General features: G+C 40.8%; 1 protein-coding gene across 1 annotated transcript in view; it reads right to left on the reverse strand.

Annotated features, from left to right (window-relative positions):
* dntt (deoxynucleotidyltransferase, terminal) overlaps positions 1 to 27,978 on the reverse strand; it is a 197,472-nt gene that overhangs the window by 100,276 nt on the left and 69,218 nt on the right. The window contains exon 7 of the mRNA XM_062995251.1: positions 23,277 to 23,409. Coding sequence (XP_062851321.1) covers positions 23,277 to 23,409 — 133 coding nt within the window. The remainder of the gene's footprint in view (positions 1 to 23,276; positions 23,410 to 27,978) is intronic.

The following is a 27,978-nucleotide window of genomic DNA, read 5'->3' on the forward strand; positions in this document are numbered from 1 at the left end:
ATAAATAAACAAATGAATAACATTAAAAAAATAAGCACAACCAAGCCAAATCCACAACTCCAAGCAGAAGATATAGACAAGCACAAACACTCCACACAATCGCCAGGAAACACATAGAAAATAACAGACTTAAGTGGCAACAAACAAGTGAAAGAATGCCACCTTGCCAGCTACTCAGTCCACCAGTGAGCTGCAACCCAAATGCTTACCAGAGAACTAAACAAGGAAACCAAGCAAACTGGCAATGATTAAAACACACAGACAGGAAAGCAGCCTTGCCATCCCTGGACAAAACTTAAGACACCTTTTTGCCATATAATGTCGCTTTGCTAAATTATTTGGGAGAGTAGATTAATACACATACACCGACCAGACATAACATTATGACCACAGACAGGTGAAGTGAATAACACTGATTATCTCTTTATCATGGCACCTGTTAGTGGGTGGGATATATTAGGCAGCAAGCGAACATTTTATCCTTAAAGTTGATGTGTTAGAAGAAGGAAAAATGGGCAAGTGTAAGGATTTGAGTGATTTGGACAAGGGCCAAATTGTGATGGCTAGATGACTGGGTCAAAGCATCTCCAAAACTGCAGCTCTTGTGGGGTGTTCCCGGTCTGCAGTGGTCAGATCCAACAGACGAGCTACTGTAGCTCAAATTGCTGAAGAAGTTAATGCTGGTTCTGCTAGAAAGGTGTCAGAATACACAGTGCATCGCAGTTGCAGGGCTGTTTTGGCAGCAAAAGGGGGACCAACACAAGATAAGGAAAGTGGGCATAATGTTATGCTTGATCAGTGTATGTCAATAAACTCTATAGACAGCTTAATTTTTAAATTGTTAAAAAAAACACTGAGAACAACACTCAAACGTATACATGCTATAACAAGATGTTGTTATAACAAATGTCATTATTACAATACTGCTGATGTATTTAACTACCATGTGAAAAGGATGTGAAGGATGACTGTCTTCTACTCAAACGTTTCCTTCATCTGATGTTAATGTCATTACTCATTCTGCTCATCACAAGTCACACGCTGGGTTGTTGCTAAATCACATCTGTGTTTATCGCCGTGATCCATCAACTGTCTGACACAGTTGAATCAAATTTCTGTCTTTTGCTTAAAGTCATCAAAAGATTACTTATCTGCCTTTTAGGGGATTATGTGAGTCAGCCATGCATAATGCATCATAAATTTTAATCAACAGATTAAATGTTAAGTTTAAGATGTAAGGCATAGAGTTCCCAGACATATACTGTCACAACTATATTTAGTAGCTAGTCTATTACGTAGACTTACGTTCACCTACTTTCATAATTTTTTCTATTTTATTTATGCATTTCCTCCCAATTCAGCGTAGTCAATTTGTCTTCCTCTGCTGGGGGATCCCTGATTGCAGTCAAGGTGGGTATATTGCTCCTCACGCCTTCTCCGACCCGCGCGCAGCCCTTTATGGAACCCTTTTTCACCTATGCACTCTGCACAGGCGCCTCGCTATCTGCCAATTAGAGTCTTTACACAGCATTTGAAGACCCCACCCACATAGTCCTGTCATCCCTCCCTAGCACAGACGTGTCTGCTGCAGGCACTGTCAATAATGCCCACTAGATGGAACCTAGCCCAATGGTGGCAAACGGTGAGATTCTGAGATCCCCGGTTCAAAACTTGCCGTTGCCACCAGTCGCTTGGTGTGCTAGCGGAATCTCCCGCTGCGCCCCCTGGGCCTACTCTCATTTTAATGGGTACAATAACTATGTTTATGCTAACTATAAGTGGCGCCCCCTTATCTTGTTAAGTACCCAACAACGCCACCCCTCGTTTTAAACCTAGAGCAAAGGGGAGCTCTGATTGGAAGAAATGTACGAACACGGGTTTAAAGAATATACAATGTTTTTATTTAGTAAACAAGGCTGGAAAGTTACATGTCGCTGTCAGTTTACTTGCTTAAAAAGCATAAGAAGCTAAAATGTCACCTATCTAATAAGGTTGGTCAGGCACCACCGGAGCTGGGAGACCAACAAGAGGCTCCAGGCTCATCAACACACGTGAATAAAACCCAAAAAAGAAAGAGAGGAAGCCCCCAATTTGGCACTCCAAACCAAATCACTTACATGCGCTGCACTGCAATATTTATCACTCCAGTGAACACGGCACAAACACCATAATAACTTAGTCCACAACTTCTTAGTCCTGACCAAACTTTAGAATAGATAAAGTGGCAAAGCACTTCTAATAATAGCATATAAATATATAGAATCTGGGGGGCAGCAACAAAATAGGTAGCACCACTATTAAAAGAACACTGCTAAAAGATAACAGGAGAACAGCTACTAGAGAACAGCTACTAGAGAACAGCAGCCAACACCCAGCACTGTGGTACCAGCCAAATTCACAGAAGCAATCAGCATAACATGATTCCCGCATACACTTAGCAACTTCCAAGTCTCCTTGTTGTATTCTTGGTAGATAAACAGGGAGATGCACTGAAGCTACAGGAGCTACACACACTTAGCTTAGCCCCCCTCTTCCCCTGGACTTGTCTATAAGCATACACACCACAACACTTCTGCCACATGGCTCAAACAAACGTTCTGCTACCGTGAGGGCAGCTGCATCCTGGCTCACTTCTTGGCTCACAGTTAAGTTGTACTTTTTGTCATGGCACATTATCATGTTTGATGTAGCCATTATTAGATACTAAATTGTGGCCATAAGGGGTTGTACATGGTCGGTAACAATACAGAAAAGCTGTAGCACTTAAACATTTATTAATTGGTAGTAAGAGACCTAATGCATGCAAAGACAACATTCACTACACCACCACATTACCACATTACCACAATTAGACTGAACTGTTGGCAAATGGCAGATTAAATTTAACTTCATAGCACCATAGCAGCATCTGATTTATTAACATCTTCTTTAAAGGATGTGTGTGTGTGTTGCATTTTTGTTTAATAAAGATGTAATTTTGATTCTTATATTCTCTCATGTCTAAAAACACAAGACAGACTGTAGTCTGGCTCCATTGGCTTGTGCCTTCTTGTCATGTGCCATAACCCTAAACAGAACGAAGGGGTTATTGAAACGAAAAGGATAAATGAATTACTGTACAAATTAAGGTGTTTGTACATAGTGTAAAGTACAGGTTGGGTATATGCAAACTGAACCACTGAGTACTTACACTCTTACAGCTAAATTTTCTGAGATACAAATAAAACACTATTTGTTTTTTTTGTTTCACCCTTTTGTTTTGTATTAATTTGTTAGATGAATGTGTTTTTCCAAAGAAACACAGTTGGCAATCACAAAAACCATTTCAATCTTGGTAAATCAAACTAAGACAACTATAGATATTGAATTTTCAAGCTCATGCATTGTGCCTGTAGGTAGATACCACCTACACACCGATCAGCCATAACATTAAACCACCTCCTCGTTTCTACACTCACGGTCCATTTTATCAGCTCCACTTACCATATAGAAGCACTTTGTAGTTCTACAATTACTGACTGTAGTCCATCTGTTTCTCTGCATACTTTGTTAGCCCCTTTCATGCTGTTCTTCAATGGTCAGGACCCCCACAGGACCACTACAGAGCAGGTATTATTTAGGTGGTGGATCATTCTTAGCACTGCAGTGACACTGACATGGTGGTGGTGTGTTAGTGTGTGTTGTGCTGGTATAAGTGGATCAGACACAGCAGCGTTGCTGGAGTTTTTAAATACTGTGTCCACTCTATTAGAAACTCCTACCTAGTTGGTCCACCTTGTAGATGTAAAGACAGAGACGATCGCTCATCTATTGACGCTGTTTGAGTTGGTCATCTTCTAGACCTTCATCAGTGGTCACAGGACGCTGCCCACAGAGCGCTGTTGGCTGGATATTTTTGGTTGGTGGACTATTTTCAGTCCAGCAGTGACAGTGAGGTGTTTAAAAACTCCAACAGCGCTGCTGTGTCTGATCCACTCATACCAGCACAACACACACTAACACACCACCACCATGTCAGTGTCACTGCAGTGCTGAGAATGATCCACCACCCAAATAATTCCTGCTCTGTAGTGGTCCTGGGAGAGTCCTGACCATTGAAGAACAGCATAACAGCATGAAAGGGGGTTAACAAAAGTATGTAAAGAAACAGATGGACTGCAGTCAGTAATTGTAGAACTACAAAGTGCTTCTATATGGTAAGTGTTGTGGTTCATGCAACACAAAAATTGTAACATGGAATTGAAATTGTCCCCAAAACACCTTAATTTTTACTTAATTAAAAAATAAAAACCTTCTCAGACTCAGCTTGCAAATTATTTTACTGGTCTTACTATTTTTTGCACATTTAGCACGTTCAGTATCTAAGTATATTAGGACTCCAGTGCGTAACAGCTATTTAAATTCAATTTGAAACAAAAGACACTCTAAAGTATCTCTAGGGAGAACAGCCTCTGGTGCGGTGCAGACATTTTCCTCTTTTTCTTATTCATCCCTGTGCTTAACACTTTACTTTTTCAGATTTATGTATAAAACAGAATTGTTGTGACTACAGGCTCTTTTCTCAGCACTGGAGTATCAAAACCCTAGTCCATTTCCTATTAACTGCCCGAGATACGGTGGCAGGTTTAAACACGCCAGCAGAGGAGATTTCTCAAACTTCTGCTGTGCTGGCAAAACTCGCTCAACTTTTCACCATATCTGCTCTTTACAGCAGCCGGGGGAAAGGAAATGTCCTCGCCTTTGACAGCAAACAAGAATGAAAATGCATTTACTTTTAAGCGCAACCAGGGAAAATGCTAAAATAGTTTTAAGTTGCAAGATTGTAAAAATCTTCTCATGCTGTTTGTTTGTTAGTGCTTTGACATTATAAAAATTGTATGTCATTAAACAAAAACTACAAAATGTGTTCTTTTTTTTCTCCTGATTTTTAGTGCGTCCAGTTTTTACCCAATTGTGTTATGCTTCCTCTCTACTGGTGCTGACCCCCGCCCCAATTTGAGCAGAGCGAACTGACACGCCCCCTCCGACACGTGTGCAGTAGCTAAATGCATCTTTTCACCTGCACGAGGTGAGTTCATATGCGGATCAGCCTTGTGCACAGAGAGCCACACCCTGATTAACACATTATTTCTCTACTCGGTCGTAATTGCGTCAGTTATGAGGTCCCTAACCGGCTCCTCACCCTGTATGAACAACAGCCAATCGTTGTTCATATAGCCGCCCAGCCCAACCAGATGGCAGAGCTAAGATTCGATACGATGTATTCGAAATCCCAGCTCTGGTGTGCTAGCATATTTTACCGTTGCTCCACCTGAGCGGCCCAAAATCTGTTCTTTTTAAATTAGTAGTGACCGTTCTCTATGTTATAACAAACCATTTAGAATCAGACTGTGTGTGTATTAAATGGCTTCCTGTAATAAGCCCACAGATGATTTTTATAAAGTGCTTTATCCTGCTGAGGGTTGAAATCCAGATCTTACCTTGAAATACTGGATAAAATGCACCCTGGACAGGTCATTGATTTATGGATGAGAGTTTCACACCCACCTATTTACTTTTACTTAGACAGGATGAATAATTTTAACTTCATGAATGTTTTTTAAAAATAGTTGGAAAAGAAATAATGAGGATACAGAAAGGCATTGATACAACTGTCATAGATAATGAGTGTAGGGAAAATCAAGGTTCACAGGACTCCATACCAACCTAAATAAATCCATCACCAAATTAAGGTTGTTTTTAATGTCAGCACTTTTTAGATCATTTAAATCAAATATCTTAAATCTGTAGAAGATCTCTCTTTAGTCATTTTTAAATGTTTTTAAAAGATCCCTTGTGTATATACATACACATTTTGGGCATTTAGCAGACGCTTTAATCCAAAGCGACTTACAGTACTGTGATAGTGTATATTTTCTAAGCAATTGAAAGTTAAGGGCCTTGCTCAAGGGCCCAACAGCCTGGCAGTGGTAGGGCTTAAACCAGCAACCTTTCGATTAGTCCAGTACATTAACCGCTAGGCTACAACTATATATATATATATATATATATATATATATATATATAGTATATATACCTCCTTGTTTCTACACTCACTGTCCATTTTATCAGCTACAGTTACCATATAGAAGCACGTTGTAGTTCTACAATTACTGACTGTAGTCCATCTGTTTCTCTGCATGCTTTGTTAGCCCCCTTTCATGCTGTTCTTCAATGGTCAGGACTCTCCCAGGACCACTACAGAGTAGGTATTATTTGGGTGGTGGATCATTCTCAACACTGCAATGACACTGACATGGTGGTGGTGTGTTAGTGTGTGTTGTGCTGGTAGTAGTGGATTAGACACAGCAGCACTGCTGGAGTTTTTAAACACCTCACTGTCACTGCTGGACTGAGAATAGTCCACCTACCAAAAATATATCCAGCCAACAGCGCCCCGTGGGTGGCATCCTGTGACCACTGATGACCAACTCAAAAAGCAGCAACAGATGAGCGATCGTCTCTGACTTTACATCTACAAGGTGGACCAACTAGGTAGGAGTGTCTAATAGAGTGGACAGTAAGTGGACACGGTATTTAAAAACTCCAGCAGCGCTGCTGTGTCTGATCCACTCATACCAGCACAACACACACTAACACACCACCACCATGTCATTGTCACTGCAGTGCTGAGAATGATCCACCACACAAATAATACCTACTCTGTGGTGATCCTGTGGGGGTCCTGACCATTAAAGAACAGCATGAAAGCAGGCTAAAAAAGTATGTAGAGAAACAGATGGACTACAGTCAGTAATTGTAGAACTACAAAGTGCTTTTATATGGTAAATGGACATTGAGTGTACAAACAAGGAGGTGGTTTTAAAGTTATGGCTGATCAGTGTATATATATAATGCAATTGAATTCTCAATAAGCAGATTTAAAGTGTGTGATATCAAATGATCTAGGAAATCTAAAGAAATCTCTGTGCACTACTGAACGCCCATGACAACACATTTCTGAGATTAATATTACCACATGGGCTCAGGAATGCTTTTCAAAATGTGTTTAGTATTCATCGTATCACCGCATCCACAAATTGAAAGTTAACACTTTACTATGCACACTGGAAACTGCTTGTTAAAAACAACCAGAAATGCGGCCAACTTCTCTGGGCTAAAACCTACCTGTAATGGATTGATGCTCAGCCAGATGCATCAACCTTTCAGATTGTTTCCACCTGTCAGATGAAAACAACAGACATGTTCTCTGTGCCAGAGAAGAAAGGCAACTTTAAATTGACACAAATAATCATGTCATAAACCAGATGTTATATGCTGTTATAAGGGAGGATTCAATTACAGTGTTATAGCTTTAACTATATAAATATAAAGTACTTTATATTTTACTTGAAATGGTAAATCAAATGGTTAGTCAAAGTAAGGAATGGTGTTTATAGTGAATTTCTTTCTTGTGAAACATAACAATGGTGTCAGTGAATTCTATGACGAGGCGGTCACTCTTATTGTTTTCATAGTACAGTTGTTGCTGGAGTGATAACAGTATCAAGTATTGGTCCGAGGGTCATTTATTACTGGGCTGCACAGAAATAATAAATAATTAGAGATCGCTACAAAAGCAATGAAAACACTGCTTCCATTTCCAACATCCTATCTTTGTGAAGCTGGATTTTCTGCAGTGATGGCAACCAAAACAAAGTTAGGGAGTAGACTGGACATAACGAACACACTTTGGATGTTATTGTTTCCTATTACCCCTAGGTGGGAGTGTCTCGTTGCAGCAAAAAAAAACTCAGGGTTCCCACCGATTTTCCATCACTGGTGAGTAGTATTGTTATGTACTTTGTGTTTTTTATTATGCCCATTGTTTAATTTTATTTTAAATCCTCCTGCCCCTGCCGGTCCATTAAATTATATCTTATATGAAACTGGTCCATGGTGCAAAAAGGTTGGGGACCGCTGATTAAGGGTACTCCAGGGTTCAGATTACAAGAAAATGGCCAAAAGTATGTAGACACATTTGCTCAACCATACCCACTGCTGGCAGAAGCTTGTCCAACATTAGTGCCTGACATCACAAATGCTTTTTATGAGCTCCAATCTTGTCAAAAGCCTTCCCAGAAGAGCAGATGCTGTTATAGTCGCAAAGGGCAGACCAACCATATTAATGCTCATGGTTTTGGAATGGGATATCCAACAGGCTCAGGCCAGTTTTCCACATACTTTTGGGTATATAGTGTATGTACTTAGAATACACTGTATAAGTACACTTATATCACTTTGACAGGAGAACAATACACAATCAGGATACAAAATATCCTTGCGGGTACAATCCGAGTGACGAATCAATTATTTTAATGGACAATAAACTAGAACTAGAGCCCCAAGTTTTGCATTCTGACTCCAGAGACATACAAATATGTGAGCTAATGTTGATAAATTGTATCACAAACTTTAGACTGAAACCATGCCGCAGACTCATTTTGGAACATAATCAAGCCAGCTAATTAATATTAATAAACACTGGAGGTTTAATTGAAAACAGGCTGTGAATTAAAGAAGCAGAAAAAAGTACCCGCAACCATTTACTCATATAGATATGATTTAGATTGTGTTGAATAGAAATAACAAAGAAATGCTTATTATTATGCTAATTATAAACTTAGTAAAGACTTAGTAAAGAGTAGAAACGCAGTTTCTTTTAAGTACTGGGTAACATTTCCACCTCCTTGTTTCTACACTCACTGTCCATTTTATCAGCTCCACGTACCACATAGAAGCACTTTGTAGTTCTACAATTACTGACTGTAGTCTATCTGTTTCTCTGCATGCTTTGTTAGCCCCTTTTCATGCTGTTCTTCAATGGTCAGGACTCTCCCAGGACCACCACAGAGCAGGTATTATTTGGGTGGTGGGTCATTCTCAGCACTGCAGTGACACTCACATGGTGGTGGTGTGTTAGTGTGTGTTGTACTGGTATTAGTGAATAAGACACAGCAGTGCTGCTGGAGTTTTTAAACACCTCACTGTCACTGCTGGACTGAGAATAGTTCACCAACCAAAAATATTCAGCCAACAGCGCCCTGTGGGCAGTGTCCTGTGACCACTGATGAAGGTCTAGAAGATGACCAACTCAAACAGAAGCAATAGATAAGCGCTCGTCTCTGACTTTACATCTACAAGGTGGACCAACTAGGTAGGAGTGTCTAATGGAGTGGACAGTGAGTGGACACGGTATTTAAAAACTCCATCAGTGCTGCTGTGTCTAATCCACTCATACCAGCACAACACACACTAACACACCACCACCATGTTAGTGTCACTGCAGTGCTGAGAATGATCCACCAGCTAAATAATACCTGCTTTTGGTGGTCCTCTGGGGGGCCTGACCATTGAAGAACAGGGTGAAAGCAGGCTAAAAAGGTATGTAGAGAAACAGATGGACTACAGTCAGTAATTGTAGAACTATAATGTGCTTCTACATGGTAAGTGGAGCTGATAAAATGGACAGTGAGTGTAGAAACCAGGAGGTGGTTTTAATGTTATGGCTGATCGGTGTATACACTGCTCAAAAAATGAAAAAAACACTTAATCATCACAGTAAAACACTAAGTCAAGTACATTTTATGGATCAGTCTGTCCGGGTTAGAAAGCAAAGCAATTGTGAATCAATTTACCTGCGTTTGTGCAAATTAAAGTGATAACAGGTGCACTGGAGAGGCAACAGCAAGACAACCAAAAAAAGGAATGTTTTTGCATTTAGTGGCCACAATTTTTCTTCCCTTATCCTTAATTACTGATTCTTTTCTAGTTGGGCAATTTGCTAGTCTACTTGTCACTACTGGTAGCATGAGGCGGCTCCTGCAGCCTATTCTGGTTGCATTCATCTCTTCCAAGAACATGGATGTAGAAGGGCGTCAACCGAGCAACAGGACAAGTATGTGCTTTTTGTATGATGAGGAACAGAAGGAGCACTGCCAGAGCCTTACAAAACGATCTCCAGCAGGCTACTGTTGTGCATGTGTGCTGGTGTGCATCAGGTAACAGCAGGCACAGACTGTTGAGCAGTTGACGTTGTGTATTAAGCAAGAATGGGCAAACCTTAACCTTATAAACATGCAACAATTAGTTTCCTCAGTTCTGAAATAATTGTGAAGTGTAATTAATAAGAAAGCTATTCCACAGCTATGACACAGAGGTTTACATGCCTCTGTCCCAACATTTTTGAGTGTGTTGCAGAAATCAAGTTCAAACTTACTTCATACACTGATCAGCCATAACATTAAAACCACCTCCTTGTTTCTACACTTACTGTCAATTTTATCAGCTCCACTTACCATATAGAAGCACTTTGTAGTTCTACAATTACTAACTGTAGTCCATCTGTTTCTCTGCATGCTTTGTTAGCCCCCTTTCATGCTGTTCTTCAATGGTCAGGACTCTCCCAGAACCACCACAGAGCAGGTATTATATGGGTGGTGGATCATTTTCAGCACTGCAGTGACACTGACATGGTGGTGGTGTGTTAGTGTGTGTTGTGCTGGTATGAGTGGATCAGACACAGCAGCGCTGATGGAGTTTTTAAACACCTCACTGTCACTGCTGGACTGAGAATAGTCCACCCACCAAAAATATCCAGCCAACAGCGCCCCGTGGGCAGCGTCCTGTGACCACTGATGAAGGTCTAGAAGATGACCAACTCAAACTGCAGCAATAGATGAGCGATCGTCTCTGACTTTACATCTACAGGGTGGAGCAACTAGGTAGGAGTGTCTAATAGAGTGGACAGTGAGTGGACACGTTATTTAAAAACTCATAACAGCACAACATACAACCACCATGTCAGTGTTACTGCAGTGCTGAGAATGATCCACCACCATCTAAATAATAAAGACGTGCTTCTATATGGTAAGTGGAGCTGATAAAATGGACAAGGAGGTGGTTTTAATGTTATGGCTGATCAGTGTATATGCAAAATACAATTAAGCTGACTATGTACAGAGTTGTACACTGTGCTGCCCTGCGCTGGCTCTTCTTAGCTACTCTAAAAATCTGAAGTAAAAGTGATTGGGAAATGTTAAGTTCATCTTTTATGACACTGGTGTATCCCATCTTCCACCTAATGTTTCCTGGTTTAGAGTTTTGGATGCATCTCGATGCTGACCAGGATAAAGTACTTAAAACACTAAAAATGAATTAAATGAATGTATACATTGTAATGGATTGCTAAAAAGTTAAACGTGCATCTTTATTCAGGGAATTTCACTTAATCAGATGTGTCCCTCTGATTATGTGAAGTCAGATCCGATAACATTACATCCTAACAATAAAGATATAATGTTAGACATTAAGAGGTGTGTGAGTGTCAAGGGCGGCACTAAAAGCTGCAGTTAATATTCTTTATGTTTAAAATCTCATTTCTCAAATCCAAACTTTCAGAAGATTGACAAATGGACCATTAAAGGCCGATTTGTCCACGTAACGACATCAGTAACGCATGAATTGACAGGCCAAGTCATATAAGTCATTTATAAAGAGACATTAAGAAATGACATTCAAAGACAAGGTAATAAAGTGCTTGCAAGCATGACTAATTACTGCACAGTTAAAACTTCTGCTGAGTTACACAAACCCCCCCAGTCCCTCCTGTCAGCCCCACACAGGTCTTTGATGAATACTACAGCTGATAAGACTTTTCCAAAGCATCTGCTTGAAGGTTTGGGAAGATTTTGATCATAAAATTAAGCTGCTGGATTTTTTTTTTTCAATGCTAGGCTCTCTTTTCAGGCTGCGCCGACACCGGCGGCAGTTTGATAGCTATTTTTAATCTTCTTCATGCTTGCCTGCAAACCACTTCTGCACAGATGTCCCTTCAATAAGAATAATGCCAAAATTGTCAGCGGAGGCTTGACACACTTCCCTGAACCAGACATCTGGCAAAATCATAGAAATACAGAGCTTATATGAGAACTTTGGAGCTTTAATCTGTTGCCGAAATATACTGAAGTTTGCAGAGGCAGAAATATTAGATTTGTATTGTACAACATTCAGAGCAAGTGAAATTTTGTGACATTTATTGGTCACTTGTTCATTTATTCAGGAGAACGTGTCAAACTCTCAAAATAGCAATCTTAAAACTTGGAACGTTTACATGTGTTAGAACTTTAACATCAAAAGTTAAAGAACACCTTGATATTTCACCTATTTTCAGCTGTAAAAACACACGCTAGCACACCAGAGCTGGGATCTCGAACACATAGTATCGAGTCTCAGCTCTGCCTGCCAGCTGGGCTGAGCGGCCACATGAACAACGATTGGCCTGTTGTTCATATAGGGGTGGGATATTAAGCCAGACAGGGACTCTCTCACGACTAATGCAATTATTACCTCTGCTGGCTGATTGATGGCGCCTGCACAGAGACGAGGTGTCTCTCCGTACACAGTGCTGATCCGCACATGCACTCGTCAAGTGTAGGTGACAAGATGCATACGGCTGCTGCCCACGTGTCGGAGGGGGCGCGGATTGACACAATCCCGCAATTGGAAGTTAGGAGAAAATGCATTAAAAAAACTGTGTAACTGTAAATCTATCACTAGAGAAATAAGTGTAACAATTGTCTTCCGTTTCCAACCTGATGGCAGACAAAGGTTGTTTGGTTTTTTGATTATTAGGATTTTAACGTCATGCCTTACACTTGTTGCATTCATGGTTACATTCATGTTCATCGGTTCACAAGTTTAATGTCAACCACAGTCATGGACAATTTTGTATCTCCAATTCACCTCACTTACATGTTTTTGGACTGTGGGAGGAAACCGGAGCTCCCGGAGGAAACCCACACAGACACGGGAAGAACATGCAAACTCCACACAGAAAGGACCTGGACCGCCCCACCTGGGCAACAACTGTACATAATCAGAGAAAAACAAAGCTTAATATGTAAGGATGACTATGGAAGGAAGAGAAAATGTTCAGCCTAAAAGATTCCTCAGAACAACAGAATGTACACAATGCACATTTACACTGATCAGCCGTAACATTAAAACCACCTCCTTGTTTCTACACTCACTGTCCATTTTATCAGCTCAACTTACCATATAGAAGCACTTTGTAGTTCTACAATTACTGACTGTAGTCCATCTGTTTCTCTACATACTTTTTTTAGCCTGCTTTCACCCTGTTCTTCAATGGTCAGAACCCCCACAGAGCAGGTATTATTTAGGTGGTGGATGATTCTCAGCACTGCAGTGACAATGACATGGTGGTGGTGTGTTAGTGTGTGTTGTGCTGGTATGAGTGGATCAGACACAGCAGCGCTGCTGGAGTTTTTAAATACCGTGTCCACTCAGTGTCCACTCTATTAGGCACTCCTACCTACTTGGTCCCACTTGTAGATGTAAAGTCAGAGATGTTTGCTCATCTGTGGCTGCTGTTTGAGTTGGTCATCTTCTAGACCTTCATCAGTGGTCACAGGACACTGCTCACAGGGTGCTGTTGGCTGGATGTTTTTGGTTGATGGACTATTCTCAGTCCAGCAGTGACAGTGAGGTGTGTGTTATCCACTCATACCAGCACAACACACACTAACACACCACCACCATGTCAGTGTCACTGCAGTGTTTAGAATGATTCACCACCTAAATAATACCTCCTCTGTGGTGGTCCTGTGGGGGTCCTGACAATTGAAGAACAGGGTGAAAGCAGGCTAAAAAAAAAGTACGTAGAAAAATAGATGGACTACAGTAATTGTAGAACTACAAAGTGCTTCTATATGGTAAGTGGAGCTGATAAAATGGACATTATAAAACGGATAGTTCCGGTCCTGAAATCTGATTGTCTGAGCCGCGTTCGAAGCCGTTGTAAAATCCCCGATAAACGCACACCTATGACCACCTCACATCATTCCATATTAATACGCCACTGAAAAGAAAAAGTGAATGTTATTTTCGCCCTCATGTTGCCTAGCAACAATGTTAATCGAACTACCTGGCGTCGCGGAAGAATGCTTTATTGTAAGTTTATACACAATAAATACATTTATGAATTAAACATTGTTGACATTGTTGAAACAATGTTGACCGCCGTTTTATAAAAGCAATAAGCCACTCGAGACCGTGCGTTACTGCTATGATTTTAGCACGGGGAAAGAAGTTTTAGGCACTCCGCTTCGCGTCTTGCCAAAAACGTCATCCCCGTGCTAAAATCACAGTAACGCACGGCCTCTCGTGGCTTATTGCTTTAGTGAGTGTAGAAACAAGGAGGTGGTTTTAATGTTATGGCTGATCAGTGTACTTGCCCTATCACATCAAAAATAACACATTTCTATTTTAGTTTTAAGTTTTTGATATACGCAATACGAATATGATAATGTCTGACTTGTTGGTGCCAAAAAACAAATACTGAGTCAATCTCATTTCTCCGACAGTCCATTGAGATAGGTGTGTACCAAATCTTTTGTCTCTAGGTCTGTGTGACCATACAGATTAATCTGAGATTCACATAACCTGACGCAGATGGTGCACATAAAAGAATAGCCTGGGTGTGAAGGAGGTGGATTAGATTGCTGTCTGTCCTCTCGTCTGGCTCTACAACTTGATTCATCTTCTGTATTTCAGGTTCAGGTTCAATGAAGCTTGTCTGCAGCCAGCTGTATAGTTTGGTATGGTATAGTTTTTCAGCTACCCTGTAGCCAAGTTTTTTTGTACCTCATGTTGAGTGTTAGCAGTCATTCTGGGAGCATATGGTGTTACAGAAATCAAATACAAAATCACTTTATACATGCAAAATGTAATTAAGCTGACTGTGTACAGAGTTGTAAACTGTGCTGGAGTTTTGGATGCGCCACAATGCTGAAAGTACAAAAACACTAAAAACAAATTAAATTAATGTATTAGATGAATCAGATTTGTTTCAGCCAGTGTCAAGTCAGAAAGTCACACCCCTTTCATCTTCTCCACGTTTTATTACATTAGAGACTCATTCTACTGTATAATAGATTGAGTTATTTTTTTTGCCTTAAACATCTACACACAATCACCAATAATTATGAAGTGAAAACAGGGTTTAGAAAATATGTAATTTTACTTTACTGACAAAAATGGTTTATTTAGGGGCATCTGTACACATCCTTAGCCTAATACTTGGTTGATGCACCTTTGGCAGCAATTACAGCTTCAAACCGTCTTGGGAAAGAAGCTACGAGCTTGGCACTCTTGTTTCTGGACATTGCCCATTCCTCTTGGCGTATCCTTGCAAGCTCCGTCAGGTTGGATGGAGAGCGTCAGTACACAGCCATTTTCAGCTTCCTCCACAGATGTTCGATTACATTCAGGTCTCAAGGACATTCACAGATTTTCTCCGAAGCCACTCCTTTGTTCTCTTGGCTGTGTGCTTCGGGTCGTTGTCATGTTGAAAGGTAAACCTTCGCCCCAGTCTGAGGTCCAGAGCGCTCTGGAGCAGGTTTTCTTCAAGGATCTCGGTTTACTTAGCTGCATTCATCTTTCCCTTTATCAGGACTAGTCGCCCCGGTCCTGCTGCTGAAAAACATCCCCACATCATGAGCGGTGCCTGGTTTCCTCCAGACGTGACGCTTGGTATTCAGACCAAAAAGTTAAATTTTGGTTTAATCAGACCAGAGAATTTTGTTTCTCATGGATTGAGAGTCCTCTAGGTGCCTTTTGGCAAACTCCAGACAGGCTGTCATGTGCCGTCTGGCTACTCCACCATAAAGGCGTGATTTGTGGAGTGCTGCCTGGATGGTTGATCATCTCATTGGTTCTCCCATCTCCACAAGGATACACTGGAGCTCTGTCAGAGTGACCCCCGGGTTCCTGTTCACCTCCCGGGCCAAGGCCCGTCTTCCCCGATCGCTCAGTGTGGCCATGCAACCAGGTCTAGGAAGATTTATTCCATTTATGAATGATGGTGGCCACTGTGCTCTTTGGGACCTGTAAAGCTGCAGCAATTTTTCTGTACCCTTCTCCAGATCTATATCTCGACACAATCCTGTTTCTGAGGTCTGCAGATAATTCCTTTGACCCCATGGCTTGGAGTTTGCTCTGATATGCACTGTCAACTGTGGGACCTTATGTAGGCAGGAGTTGGCAATCCCCAATCATGTCTAATCAATTGAATTTACCACAGGTGGACTCCAGTTAAACTGTAGAAACATCTCAAGCAGTATCAGTGAAAACAAAATGCTCCTCAGCTCACTTTTGGGTGTCATATCAAAGGGTGTGCAGACTTGTGTACATATGATATTTTACATTTTGATTTTTAATAAATCTATTATAGAATGAGTCTGTAATGTAATAAAACATGGAGAAGGTGTAAGGGATGTGCAGACTTTCCGGCTTGTATGTGAGGTTAGATCCAATAATATCCTAACAATAAAGATATAATGCTAGACATTAAGAGGTGTGTAAGGGTCAAGTGTGGTACTAAAAGCTGCTGGTAATATTCTTTATGCATTTGGATCTTCTGCCCAGTCCTGCAGAGATATTTTTGGCTAGGTTTGCCAATACAGTAAACCCTTGAAAAATCACTATTTGTTGTGTTGTATAATTACTCCTGCCAGTAGCTGTCACTGTGTATCAGACAGAGGGGACAGTGAGTGAGAGAGAAGAAGGAAATCGTCTCAGTAAAATCTTTCTTTCGTGCAATTACACCTACAAAATACAACACTATTGAAATAAAGAAGGAAATAATAGAGAAATATGAGTTATTGTTGTTTCTGGTAGATACATTTTATAGAAAAGAAGGAAATTTATTATGGTGCATGGTACAAAACACGTACTGTACTGAAATGTGATGTGTGTGTTTTTATGTACAGTACTACTGTGTATTGTTGTTTATTATTGTTTATTACAGTAATGTCTATTCTATAATTTAAGATTTGAGGGAAAATATACTTGTATTTATAACAAAAAAGACCATTTAAGACATTAGAAAGGTTAGGTAAGGTAATCTGTCTATGTAGAGTTTGATATATACAGTATATAAAAAAAATAAAAAATTTCAGTCCATGTAAATGGTGTGTAGCAGATGTGATTTTAGATTACTTTTACTTGGGTAAATAAAAATAATCTGCATATTGTCGCATAAATGGCAGAACAGCACAAGATTATGTTTTCCAATGACACCATTCCAGCTCAGCTCTTAGACAAGTATTGAAGTCACCCAAAACAATAAGTATATCTGCCTTGTGAGTTTTGTATATTATGCTGTTAAGGAAATCTTCAAGGGCATCCTTGTGATGTTATTAGCATCCATAGCAAGAGTGTAAACACTAATCGGTCATCAACCTTTCATTGATTCATGCTGGGGACTCTGGGGTGTTACACAGTCTGCTCATCTCTGCAAAGCCAAGACTGTGTAATCTCTGAGGGAGTTGACTGGGACTAATTTTTAAATGAAGATTATTGACGTCTGTTAAGGAGCTCTCACCACAGGTGGAGGCATCTTGGTGACAGCCTGCTTTGATACCTCTATGTGGCACACAACAATTATCACCTTTTCTAAACCCTGCCACCTGGAAGGGAAGAGCAGGGAAGTTTGTAAATAGGACTGCGCTATGATCTGAGCACCTGCCAAGTACAAGAAAGATGCTGTTTTTGGGTTCTCATCTTTAAACGTGTAACCTTTTTGTGTGGGGCTTAGGTTGAAGGCTCTCCCAATATTGAGTATCCCATTGCCAAGAAATTAAAGGTAAAAGCAAAGCCTGAATAAGTAGTCGACAAAGGATTATTCAATAATCTCCAAACAAATTCAAGCTGACCTGCAGTGTCACAGTGTTAGCTTGCACTACCTTCATTTGAATGAAATGGCACACTATGAGATCCAGGAGGACCCAGCTGCAGATACACTATATTGCCAAAAGTATTCACTCACCCATACAAATCATTGAATTCAGGTGTTCCAATCACTTCCATGGCCACAGGTCTATAAAACCAAGCACCTAGGCTTGCAGACTGCTTCTACAAACATTAGTGAAAGAATGGGTCGCTCTCAGGAGCTCAGTGAATTCCAGCGTGGTACCGTGATAGGATCCCACCTGTGCAACAAGTCCGGTCGTGAAATTTCCTGGTTACTAAATATTCCACAGTCAACTGTCAGTGGTATTATAACAAAGTGGAAGTGATTGGGAATGACAGCAACTCAGACACAAAGTGGTAGCCACGTAAAAAGGACAGAGCGGGGTCAGCGGATGCTGAGGCACATAGTGCTCAGAGGTCACCAACTTTCTACAGAGTCAATCGCTACAGACCTCCAAACTTCATGCAGCCTTCAGATTAGCTCAAGAACAGTGTGTACAGAGCTTCATGGAATGGGTTTCCATGGCAGAGCAGCTGCATCCAAGCCTTACATCACCAAGTGCAATGCAAAGCGTTGGATGCAGTGGTGTAAAGCACGCCGTCACTGGACTATAGAGCAGTGTAGACGTGTTCTCTGGAGTGACGAATCACGCTTTTCTGTCTGGCAATCCGATGGACGAGTCTGGGTTTGGTGGTTTCCAGGAGAACGGTACTTGTTTGACTGCATTGTGCCACGTTTGGTGGAGGGGAATTATGGTGTGGGGTCGTTTTTCAGGAGTTGGGCTCGGCCCCTTAGTTCCAGTGAAAGGAACTCTTAATGCTTCAGCATACCAAGAGATTTTGGACAATTTCATGCTCCCAACTTGGTGGGAACAGTTTGGGGATGGCCTCTTCCTGTTCCAACATGACTGTGCACCAGGTATATAAAGACATGGATGAGCGAGTTTGGTGTGGAAGAACTTGACTGGCCTGCACAGAGTCCTGACCTCAACCCGATAGAACACCTTTGGGATGAATTAGAGTGGAGACTGCGAGCTAGGCCTTGCGATTAAGGAAGAATGGTCAAAAATTCCCATAAACACACTTCTAAACCTTGTGGAAAAACTTCCCAGAAGAAGTGAAGCTGTTATAGCTGCAAAGGGTGGGTCGACATCATATTAAACCCTATGGATTAAGAATGGGATGTCACTCAAGTTCATAAGCGTATGAAGTTAGATGAGCAAATACTTTTGGCAATATAGTGTATTAAAATCCAAAACTGAAATTTGCTAGAATTTACCTGAGGAAACAACAATTATTTTGGGAGATGATGAGCATTTTGATAAAGCACAGCACTACCATTTAGAGAAATTGAAATAAAGAAAAGCACATGGTTCCTATAGTCAGAAATATTTGAGGTTTAGTGATGTTTTGGGGTTGCTTTGCTTCTGGCAGTGGATGTCTTGACTGTGTGCATAGCTTCATAAAATCTAAAAAACTACCCCAGAATATCAGAGGCCAAGTTTTCTGGCCCAGTATTGGGCACAGTGTCAAAAAGCTTGGTCTACATCAGAAGTCAAGTTCTTTCAGCCTGACAATGACTTCAAAAAACACCAAGAAATAACTTAAGACAAAGTGTTGGAGAGTTCTAAAGTGGCCAGCAATGAGTACAGATTTAAATCTCATTGAACACATGTGGAGAGATCTCAGCACAGCAGTTAAGAGAGGGCACCCGGCAAATCCTGGAGGTCTGGAGCAGTTGGCAAAAGGTGAGTGATCTAAAATTCAAATTGAAGTGCTTAAAAACTAATTCATGGTTACAGAGAGACATTGATTTCGGTTACTGTTTGCTACCAACGATTAAGTTGAGGGTGCCAATAATTTGTACAGACTATTTCTTTAGTTCTGTGTGGAATTATAGTGTCGTTTCAATGCAAATAAAATGTTTGGACTCCACATATTTCTCCCTCTACAGTGCATAATATCCTTAAAGGATTCAAGGAATCAGAAGGAATTTCAGTGTGAAAAGGCCAAGGGCGCAAGGTCCCTTCGATCCCTCAGACGGCACTTCATCAAGAACCACCACTCATCAATAGCTGATATAACCACATGGGTGAGGGATTACTTTGGCAAACCTTTGTCAAGCACTACAATACAGTTACATGCACAAATGCCACTTAAAACTTGCAACCATGCAAAAAAGAAGCCTTATGTTAACCATGTCCAGAAGCGGCATCGACTTCTCTGGGCTCGGAGGCATCTAGGATGGACCATCAAACAGTGGAAACGTGAATTGTGGTCAGATGAATCAGCATTCCAGGTCTTTTTTGGGAAAAATGGACGCCGTGTGCTCCAGACCAAATACGAAAAGGACCATCCAGACTGTTTTTAGCAACATGTCCAAAAGCCAGGGTCTGTCATGGTATGGGGCTGTGTCAGTGCCCTTTGGCAAAGGTCATTTACACTTCTGTGATGCAGCATTAATGCAGAAAAGTACATTGAGATCTTAGAGCAACATATGCTGCCTTCAAGACGTCGTCTTTTCCAGGGACGTTCATGCATTTTTCAACAAGACAAACAAAGCAAAACCACATGCTGCACACATTACAAAGACATGGCTGCGGAAGAAGAGGGTACGGGTACTGGACTGGCCTGCCTGCAGTCCTGACCTGTCCCCAATAGAGAATGTGTGGAGAATTTTGAAAGGAAAAATGTGACAATGATGACCCCGTACTGTTGCACATCTTTTCCTGATTTGGGGTTGTAGATTACTAGCATTAGCTATCAAGAAATTTAAAAAAAGAAAGAAAGGAAAAACAAAGTTAATTTTCTACACTTGGCTAATGTTAAAAAAGCCCAAAGCCACAAACATTTTTTGCATAGTATTCACACACACCACAGAGCATGGCACAGATTTGGGATTTGGGAACCTCTGTGCCCAATAGCTATATTGAGTTAGGTAACGTAACCCACCAAGCTCATTTAGCAGGGTGACGGAGCAGAGCAGCTCAAAGAAGATGCATGTGCATATTCATTAGTGTTTCCAGGAAAGCAAATGCAAAACAAGTGCAACATTCAGAAAAACAAGAACAAAATATAAATGAGCATCTGATGCAATGTACCTTACATTCTGGGTCAGACAGTTTATATTAAAATGTGAAATGTGTACTGTAATGTGTGCACACTGGGCCATGACTGACCAACCGCCTGTCTGTCTGTTCATCCCTCAGTCCATTCATTAATATGGTATTTTACAAAGAACACTGAATACATTATGCCTATGATGCCTTTATATTGCTTACATTTTTCTTAAGGTGTCAAAAGTACATAGTCAAAAGTATATAGACCCCAAAATATCACTGTATATCAGTGCATCCCATTGAGGCGGTGTTAAGGTCAAAGCTCTCTGCTGGCTAGTCATGTTATTTCACAAATCGTAAAACTATGACTTAATGTTCATGGCTTAGTGTAAAAGGGCACAGTCATGCAAAAACAGTAAAAGCCTATTCCCCATATTTTCACCACATATCTCTGGCACTGTATGTATTTAGGATTTAGCTGGGATTATTTAGGATTAATAGAACTCAGATAACAGCATTACAACTTGACCAGGGCAGCTCCATTCGGACAAACATTTGTGAAATGACCTGTTGACATCCTATGATTGACATACTGAAGCTTCCTGAATTCCAAAGTGGCAATGATTGTATTTAAAGTCTGCATTTTAAGTGCCGCTCAGGTGGTGCAGTGGTAGAACACGCTAGCACACCAGAGCTGACATTTCGAACTCGTCGGTTCAAATCTCAGCTCTGCCATCCGGCTGGGCTGGACGGCTACATGAACAACAATTGGCTTGTTGTTCATACAGGGTGGTAGCCGGCTAGGGACCTCATAACTGATGCAATTACGACCTCTACTGACTGGTTGATGGTGCCTGCACAGAGACGAGGAATAGTATGGGATCAGGGTGTGGCTCTCCATACACAAAGCTGATCCGCATATGAACTAGCTTTGTGCAGGTGAAAAGATGAAGTCAGCTGCTGCACATGTGTCGGAGGGGGCTAGTGTCTCGCTCTCCTCAATCAGCAGTGGAGATCAGCATAAATAGAGAGGAAGCGTAATGCAATATGGTAATTGGATATGATTAGATTGGTGGAAATATTGGGAAAAATAAATAAATAAATAAAAATAAATAAAGACTGTTAGCAACTGCTTAAATAGCCAAACCTATTGCCAATGTATTTTACCTGTATATGCCCTAAGTATGTGATTTTCAAAGATTCTTTACAGTATTTGAATTCTCAAATGATTAAGTGAATGAAAACAGGGCTCATTCATTTGCTGATTGGTTTCAAATCCCAGATTAGATTTAAACCCTGCTGTCCAGGACTGGTATCTGTGGTCTAATCAGCCAATTTAGCCAACAAACTGTCATTCACTGACATCATTCACTGACACTTTGGATAACCAGATTTCTTAAGAATTAATTTAACAAATAATTAATATGAACATGTTATGAATTAACTTGGTCATTATTAAATGGAATTCGCCAAGTTGGTCTCGCTCTTATTAAAAGCAATTGATCTCAGGCCTCTCCCCAAATCACCCACCAAGCATTAGTGGTCATTAGTGCATAAGACACTTAATGCTGTGAAAGCAAAGCAGTCAAAGCCTTCTCTAGAAACAGAAAATTAGTGATCACATGCTAACGACTAGTGATTTCAAGCTTTATATTTTTATTAACTACTGCCAGACAGTTCATTCAAGTGAGAGACATGCAATACTTAAGAATCTGTGCACCTTGATTTTCTCTGCCAACCATTAATTCCAACTGCTGGAGCCTATCCCAGCTTTTCAATGAGCGCAAGGAGAGATGAGTACGATGAGTACGTTTCAGGACCTCCCCAACCGAAAAGACTTTCTTATTCTTTATTTTAACAAATGCATCTCGTTCCCATCGTAGCTACGCTCGCTTGCCTGTCTCAGCGTGAGATGGCCTGTCGGCAACTCACGTGGTCCCTGCGGGCGACCAGGTGCCCACGGGCGACTAGGTGCCTGCGGGCACCGTGTTGCTGACCCCTGGTCTACACTGTAAATGAATTGTTTTGGCAAACCTTAACCAAATCATAATTTCAAACCATATCTGTGCTTACAAACATGTTATTGGCCACACGTTAATTATCACAGTTTAGTTTATGAGGGCTCAGGTGGTGCAGCAGTTTATTATTCTAGCCCACTAACACTGAGATCATTATTAGAATCTCAGCATTGCTATCAGTCAGCCAGGCATCTACACAAACATAACTGGATATGTCAGACTCTGGGATGGCCAAAGCCCTGCAATGGATTGGCACCCTGTCCAGCCCTGCACCCAGTGTTTCCTGGTGAAACTGGACCCAACATGAGCCTGACGAGGATAAAGCTTTTAATGAAAATGAAATCAGATTTAGGTTTAGAAAAACTATATTCTGTGTAGAACTTACCTGCGAAAGCCTCCAGTCAGGGTAACGGTCACATTGGGACTGAAGCAGCTGGAGGTTTCTTTTATAATACGTTCCAGTGCTAAAGACTCAGCTTTGGTTACTGGTGTTGAGATGTCTTCAAAGTACTGTAATCCTGAGAACAAACAAAATAAGTAATTAAGGAAACACATTATTTGTTGACACTTTACAAATGTGTTTGCAGCTCAAACAAGGTGAAACTGTTAACTAAAGTAAATTTGTTTAAAAAAAAACCAATATAAAACAAATTGTTTTTAGTAAAATTATATTTGGAATATTGGCATTAAGTGCAACTTTACTTTGCCAACATACAAGTCCCCTGTGTTTAGTAGTAAATGCTATAATACTCATTCTGCCTGCATAATTTAATTATATTTGGTATTGTAGTCATTAGGCTGTAGTGGTGGGATCCAACCACCAACCAGCTTTATATTTTTGGCAAAAACAGAAAATCTCCAGGTGTATGGAGCACTTTTTTTCATGTATACTAAAATATACACCGACCAGGCATAACATTACGATCACGGAAACCTTGGGTCCTGCCGTCTGGACAAGTACCACCTACCTAAGCATTGTTGCAGACCATGTACACACTTTCATGGAAACGGTATTCCCTGATGGCTGTGGCCTCTTTCAGCAGGAAATGCGCCCTGCCACAAAGCAAAAATGGTTCAGGAATGGTTTGAGGAGCACAACAACGAGTTTGAGTTGTTGACTTGGCCTCCAAAATCCCCATTTCAATCCAATCGAGCATCTGTGTGATGTGCTGGACAAACAAGTCCGATCCATAAAGGCCTCACCTTTAGGGGTCTAGTGGAGTCCATGCCTTGGCGGGTCAGGGCTGTTTTTGGCAGCAAAAGTGGGACCAATACAATATTAGGAAGGTGGTCATAATGTTATGCCTAATAAGTGTACATGTGTACTTGTTTTTTTTACATTTTTCTCACAAAAAGCCTTTATCTGTCTCATCTGGTAAACTCTTAGTGACCGGTTAGATACTTTTTTAGCATTATAATAGTGTCCTATTGTTTCTTTGATATATATACGGCAATATCTTGATAGGTAGCACTTAACGGAAACAAATAGTTGGTGTACGATTACCTTAATCAAGCAGTTTAACTCCCACACATCTTTATTTCAAAATATTTTAAAGCAATTATCATCATCAACTGCACATTTGTCTCCTGTTTGCAAAGACAACAGATAATTTAAAGCTCACCGACTGCATCACAAACAAAAGGTTATCCTATTGTGGTTAATGGGTGAGACACAGCAATCATCATTACTTCTAGCTGCTGGTTAAGTGCCTTTTATTTCTGTGTCTAAAAATGCCTCAGTGCTGTTAACCTCTATTAGAGCCAAGTACAGTTAATCCCAGCGATCATCTGTACCCACTTACACTTCCTCTAAAGTACTCTCTCTATGTACCATCTCTGTACTGCTAAATCCACTGTACATACAGCTCTGCAGCCTAATTAGATGAGGTTAATTTATTAAAGGCAAGATACAGTGGGAGGAAACATGTAAGTTTCCACTTATTTTGTTAATAAACATACAACCCCAAATCAGAAAAAGTTGGGACAGTATGGAAAATGCAAATAAAATAAAAATGCAGTGTTTCTTACATTTACTTTGACTTTTATTTGATTGCAGACAGTTTGAACCTGAGATATTTTATGTTTTGTCTGGTCAACTTCATTTCATTTGTTAATAAACATCCATCCCTGCATTTCAGGCCTGCAACACATTCCAAAGTTGGGACGGGGCCAATTTAGGGCTAGTAATGAGGTGAAAAAACTAAATAATGATGTGATTCCAAACAGGTCATGTGAACAGGTGATTGTAATCATGGTTTGGTACAAAAGCAGAATTCAGGAAAGGCTGAGTCTTTGATGAGCAAAGAATTTCAAATCTTAGAGCAACATATGCTGCTTTCAGGACGTCATCTTTTCCAGGGACGTCCATGTATTTTTCAACAAGACAATGCAAAACCACATGCTGCACACATTACAAAGGCATGGCTGCGGAAGAAGAGGGTACGTGTACTGGACTGGCCTGCCTGCAGTCCTGACCTGTCCACAATAAAGACTGTGTGGAGAATTTGAAATGGAAAATGCGACTGTTGTACATTTTAAGACGTGTTTGCAAAAAGAATGGGACAAAATAAAAGCTGAAACACTAAATCACTTGGTATCCTCAGTGCCAAAACGTCTTTTAAGTGCGGTGAAAAGGAATGAAACATTACAAAGTGGTAAATGCTTTACTGTCCCAACTTTTTTTGAATGTGTTCTTCAATGGTCAGGACCCCCACAGGACCACCACAGAGCAGGTATTATTTGGGTGGTGGATGATTCTCAGCACTGTGGTTGTCTGTCAGTGTGTGTTGTGCTGGTATGAGTGGATCAGACACAGCAGTGCTGCTGGAGTTTTTAAATACCGTGTCCACTCACTGTCCACTCTATTAGACACTCCTACCTAGTTGGTCCACCTTGTAGATGTAAAGTCAGAGACGATCGCTCATCTATTGCTGCTGTTTGAGTTGGTCATCTTCTAGACGTTCATCAGTGGTCACAGGATGCTGCCCATGGGGCGCTGTTGGCTGGATATATTTTTGGTTGGTGGACTATTCTCAGTTCAGCAGTGACAGTGAGGTGTTTAAAAACTACATCAGCGCTGCTGTGTCTTATCCTTTATACCAGCACAACACACACTAACACACCACCAACATGTCAGTGTCTCTGCAGTGCTGAGAATGATCCACCACCTAAGAAATACTCTGTGGTGGTCCTGGGAGAGTCCTGACCATTGAAGAACAGCATAAAAGGGGACTAACAAAGTATGCAGAGAAACAGATGGACTACAGTCAGTAATTGTAGAACTACAAAGTGCTCCTATATTGTAAGTGGAGCTGATAAAATTGACAGTGAGTGTAGAAACAATGAGGTGGTTTTAATGTTATGGCTGATCGGTGTACTGTATATTGTAATTATATTACTGTATGTTAAATGTTTCATGAAAATACTACATAGGTGCTGCAGACACCGTACATCCGTATGACAACACGTCACACTCACCTGCCTCAGTATCATGCTTTACGAGCTTTTGTTTTTTAAGGCCAATTTCTTTGAGCAGAAAAATGAATACATTGCAAAAATGGAGTGTTATGTTATGCCTAAGGGAACAGATGCGAGAAAAAATGGTGCAAGGACAATGTAATAACATACAGGTCTCCTGTGCATTGGTAGTGCTATTAGGATAGACCTTGGTCTAAAAAAAAATAAGAAATGCCACTAATTAAGTCACTAATTTGAAGGTTTTGGACATGTAATATGAAACTGTACTGGTATCATTTTTATTCTCTTCATCTCATGAAATCTATGCTGGAGAAATCACGATGTGTTTGAGTAGCGCACCTGTGGCATCTCATTTTCCCCCAAAAGTTCCTCAACTCAATTTACATAATTGTTTAGAAACAAGCTTGTTTATAGGACAGCAGATTGTGTGTGTGTGTGTGTGTGTGTGTGTGTCTAAAACAACCAGTACTGCATATTAAAAATCACTTGTCTAGTGGCAGTAAAAACCTGAGCCTCATTAAACCTTCAACTCAACAGATTTTCATAACAATCAGCAATTAACAACAACCTTCCATTAGGAACCCACATTAAAATGTCACACTGCAGCTTCCCACTTGATCTCTCAGGTCAAGCGGTTTAACATTTTTAAAACTGAACTAACATAATCAGAAGTCGTGAAATGCATTGTAATTGTACAACATTGGCCTTTTTGGCAGCTGGCCTTTTAACTACCTGATTAATGAGGCTTCTAGTTGTGTGGCACAGAATTGACATTTTTCTCTCTCTCTCTCTCTACCTCATCTTCCCGGTGCCATCTGAGTCCGTGAGAACCTATTTGGTGCCAGGGCATGAGTGGCACATGTTTGTAGGCTGCCACTGGCTTGTCAGTTGAGCTTGTTAATACAGGGCATTATGAACCTCTCTCCTGGAGAACAGAGGAACTTTCTCTGTCAAGGAAAACAGACAGTAAAGCAGGCGCCAGATCCAGAAGTAAATTAAGCCACCTAGTGAAGCTTTGGGCGACTTAACGAGCCGGGAACCTACACAACAGCCCGCAGACAATCAGAGCGACGGTGCAGAGCCAAAATCAGCACAATGACAGCCAAATGATGAATGCCACTTGGATGGGGACATTCATCACATCCCTGACATGGTTTCAACTTTTGTAAGAATAATTTGGTGTCGTTTCCGAGCTGCTAAGGCAACAAAAAAGCTGAATAGTGCAATACATACAGGATTTAAAACAAGGCTTTCTTTCACCTGATGAAAATATCTATAACACCTCTCCTATGAAACTTGTTTTATTTAACATGTTTACCAATTATTACATTCCAAGTGGCCACTTACTCTTAATTTTAGGTGTCACAGGGTCCACATGAGTCCATGCACAACACAATAATACATACTGGGCAAGGTAAATGTTTGTTTGTTTGTTGGTTCATTAGGATTTTTACCATGTTAACACTGGTTACATTCATGACAGGGCGGCACGGTGGGTAGCACTGTCGCCTTACAGCAAAAAGGTCCCGGGTTCGACCCCCAAGTGGGGCGGTCCGGGTCCTTTCTGTGTGGAGTTTGCATGTTCTCACCGTGTCTGCGTGGGTTTCCTC

This window comes from Trichomycterus rosablanca, chromosome 5, assembly GCF_030014385.1.
Source record: "Trichomycterus rosablanca isolate fTriRos1 chromosome 5, fTriRos1.hap1, whole genome shotgun sequence".
Taxonomy (NCBI): Eukaryota; Metazoa; Chordata; class Actinopteri; order Siluriformes; family Trichomycteridae; genus Trichomycterus; species Trichomycterus rosablanca.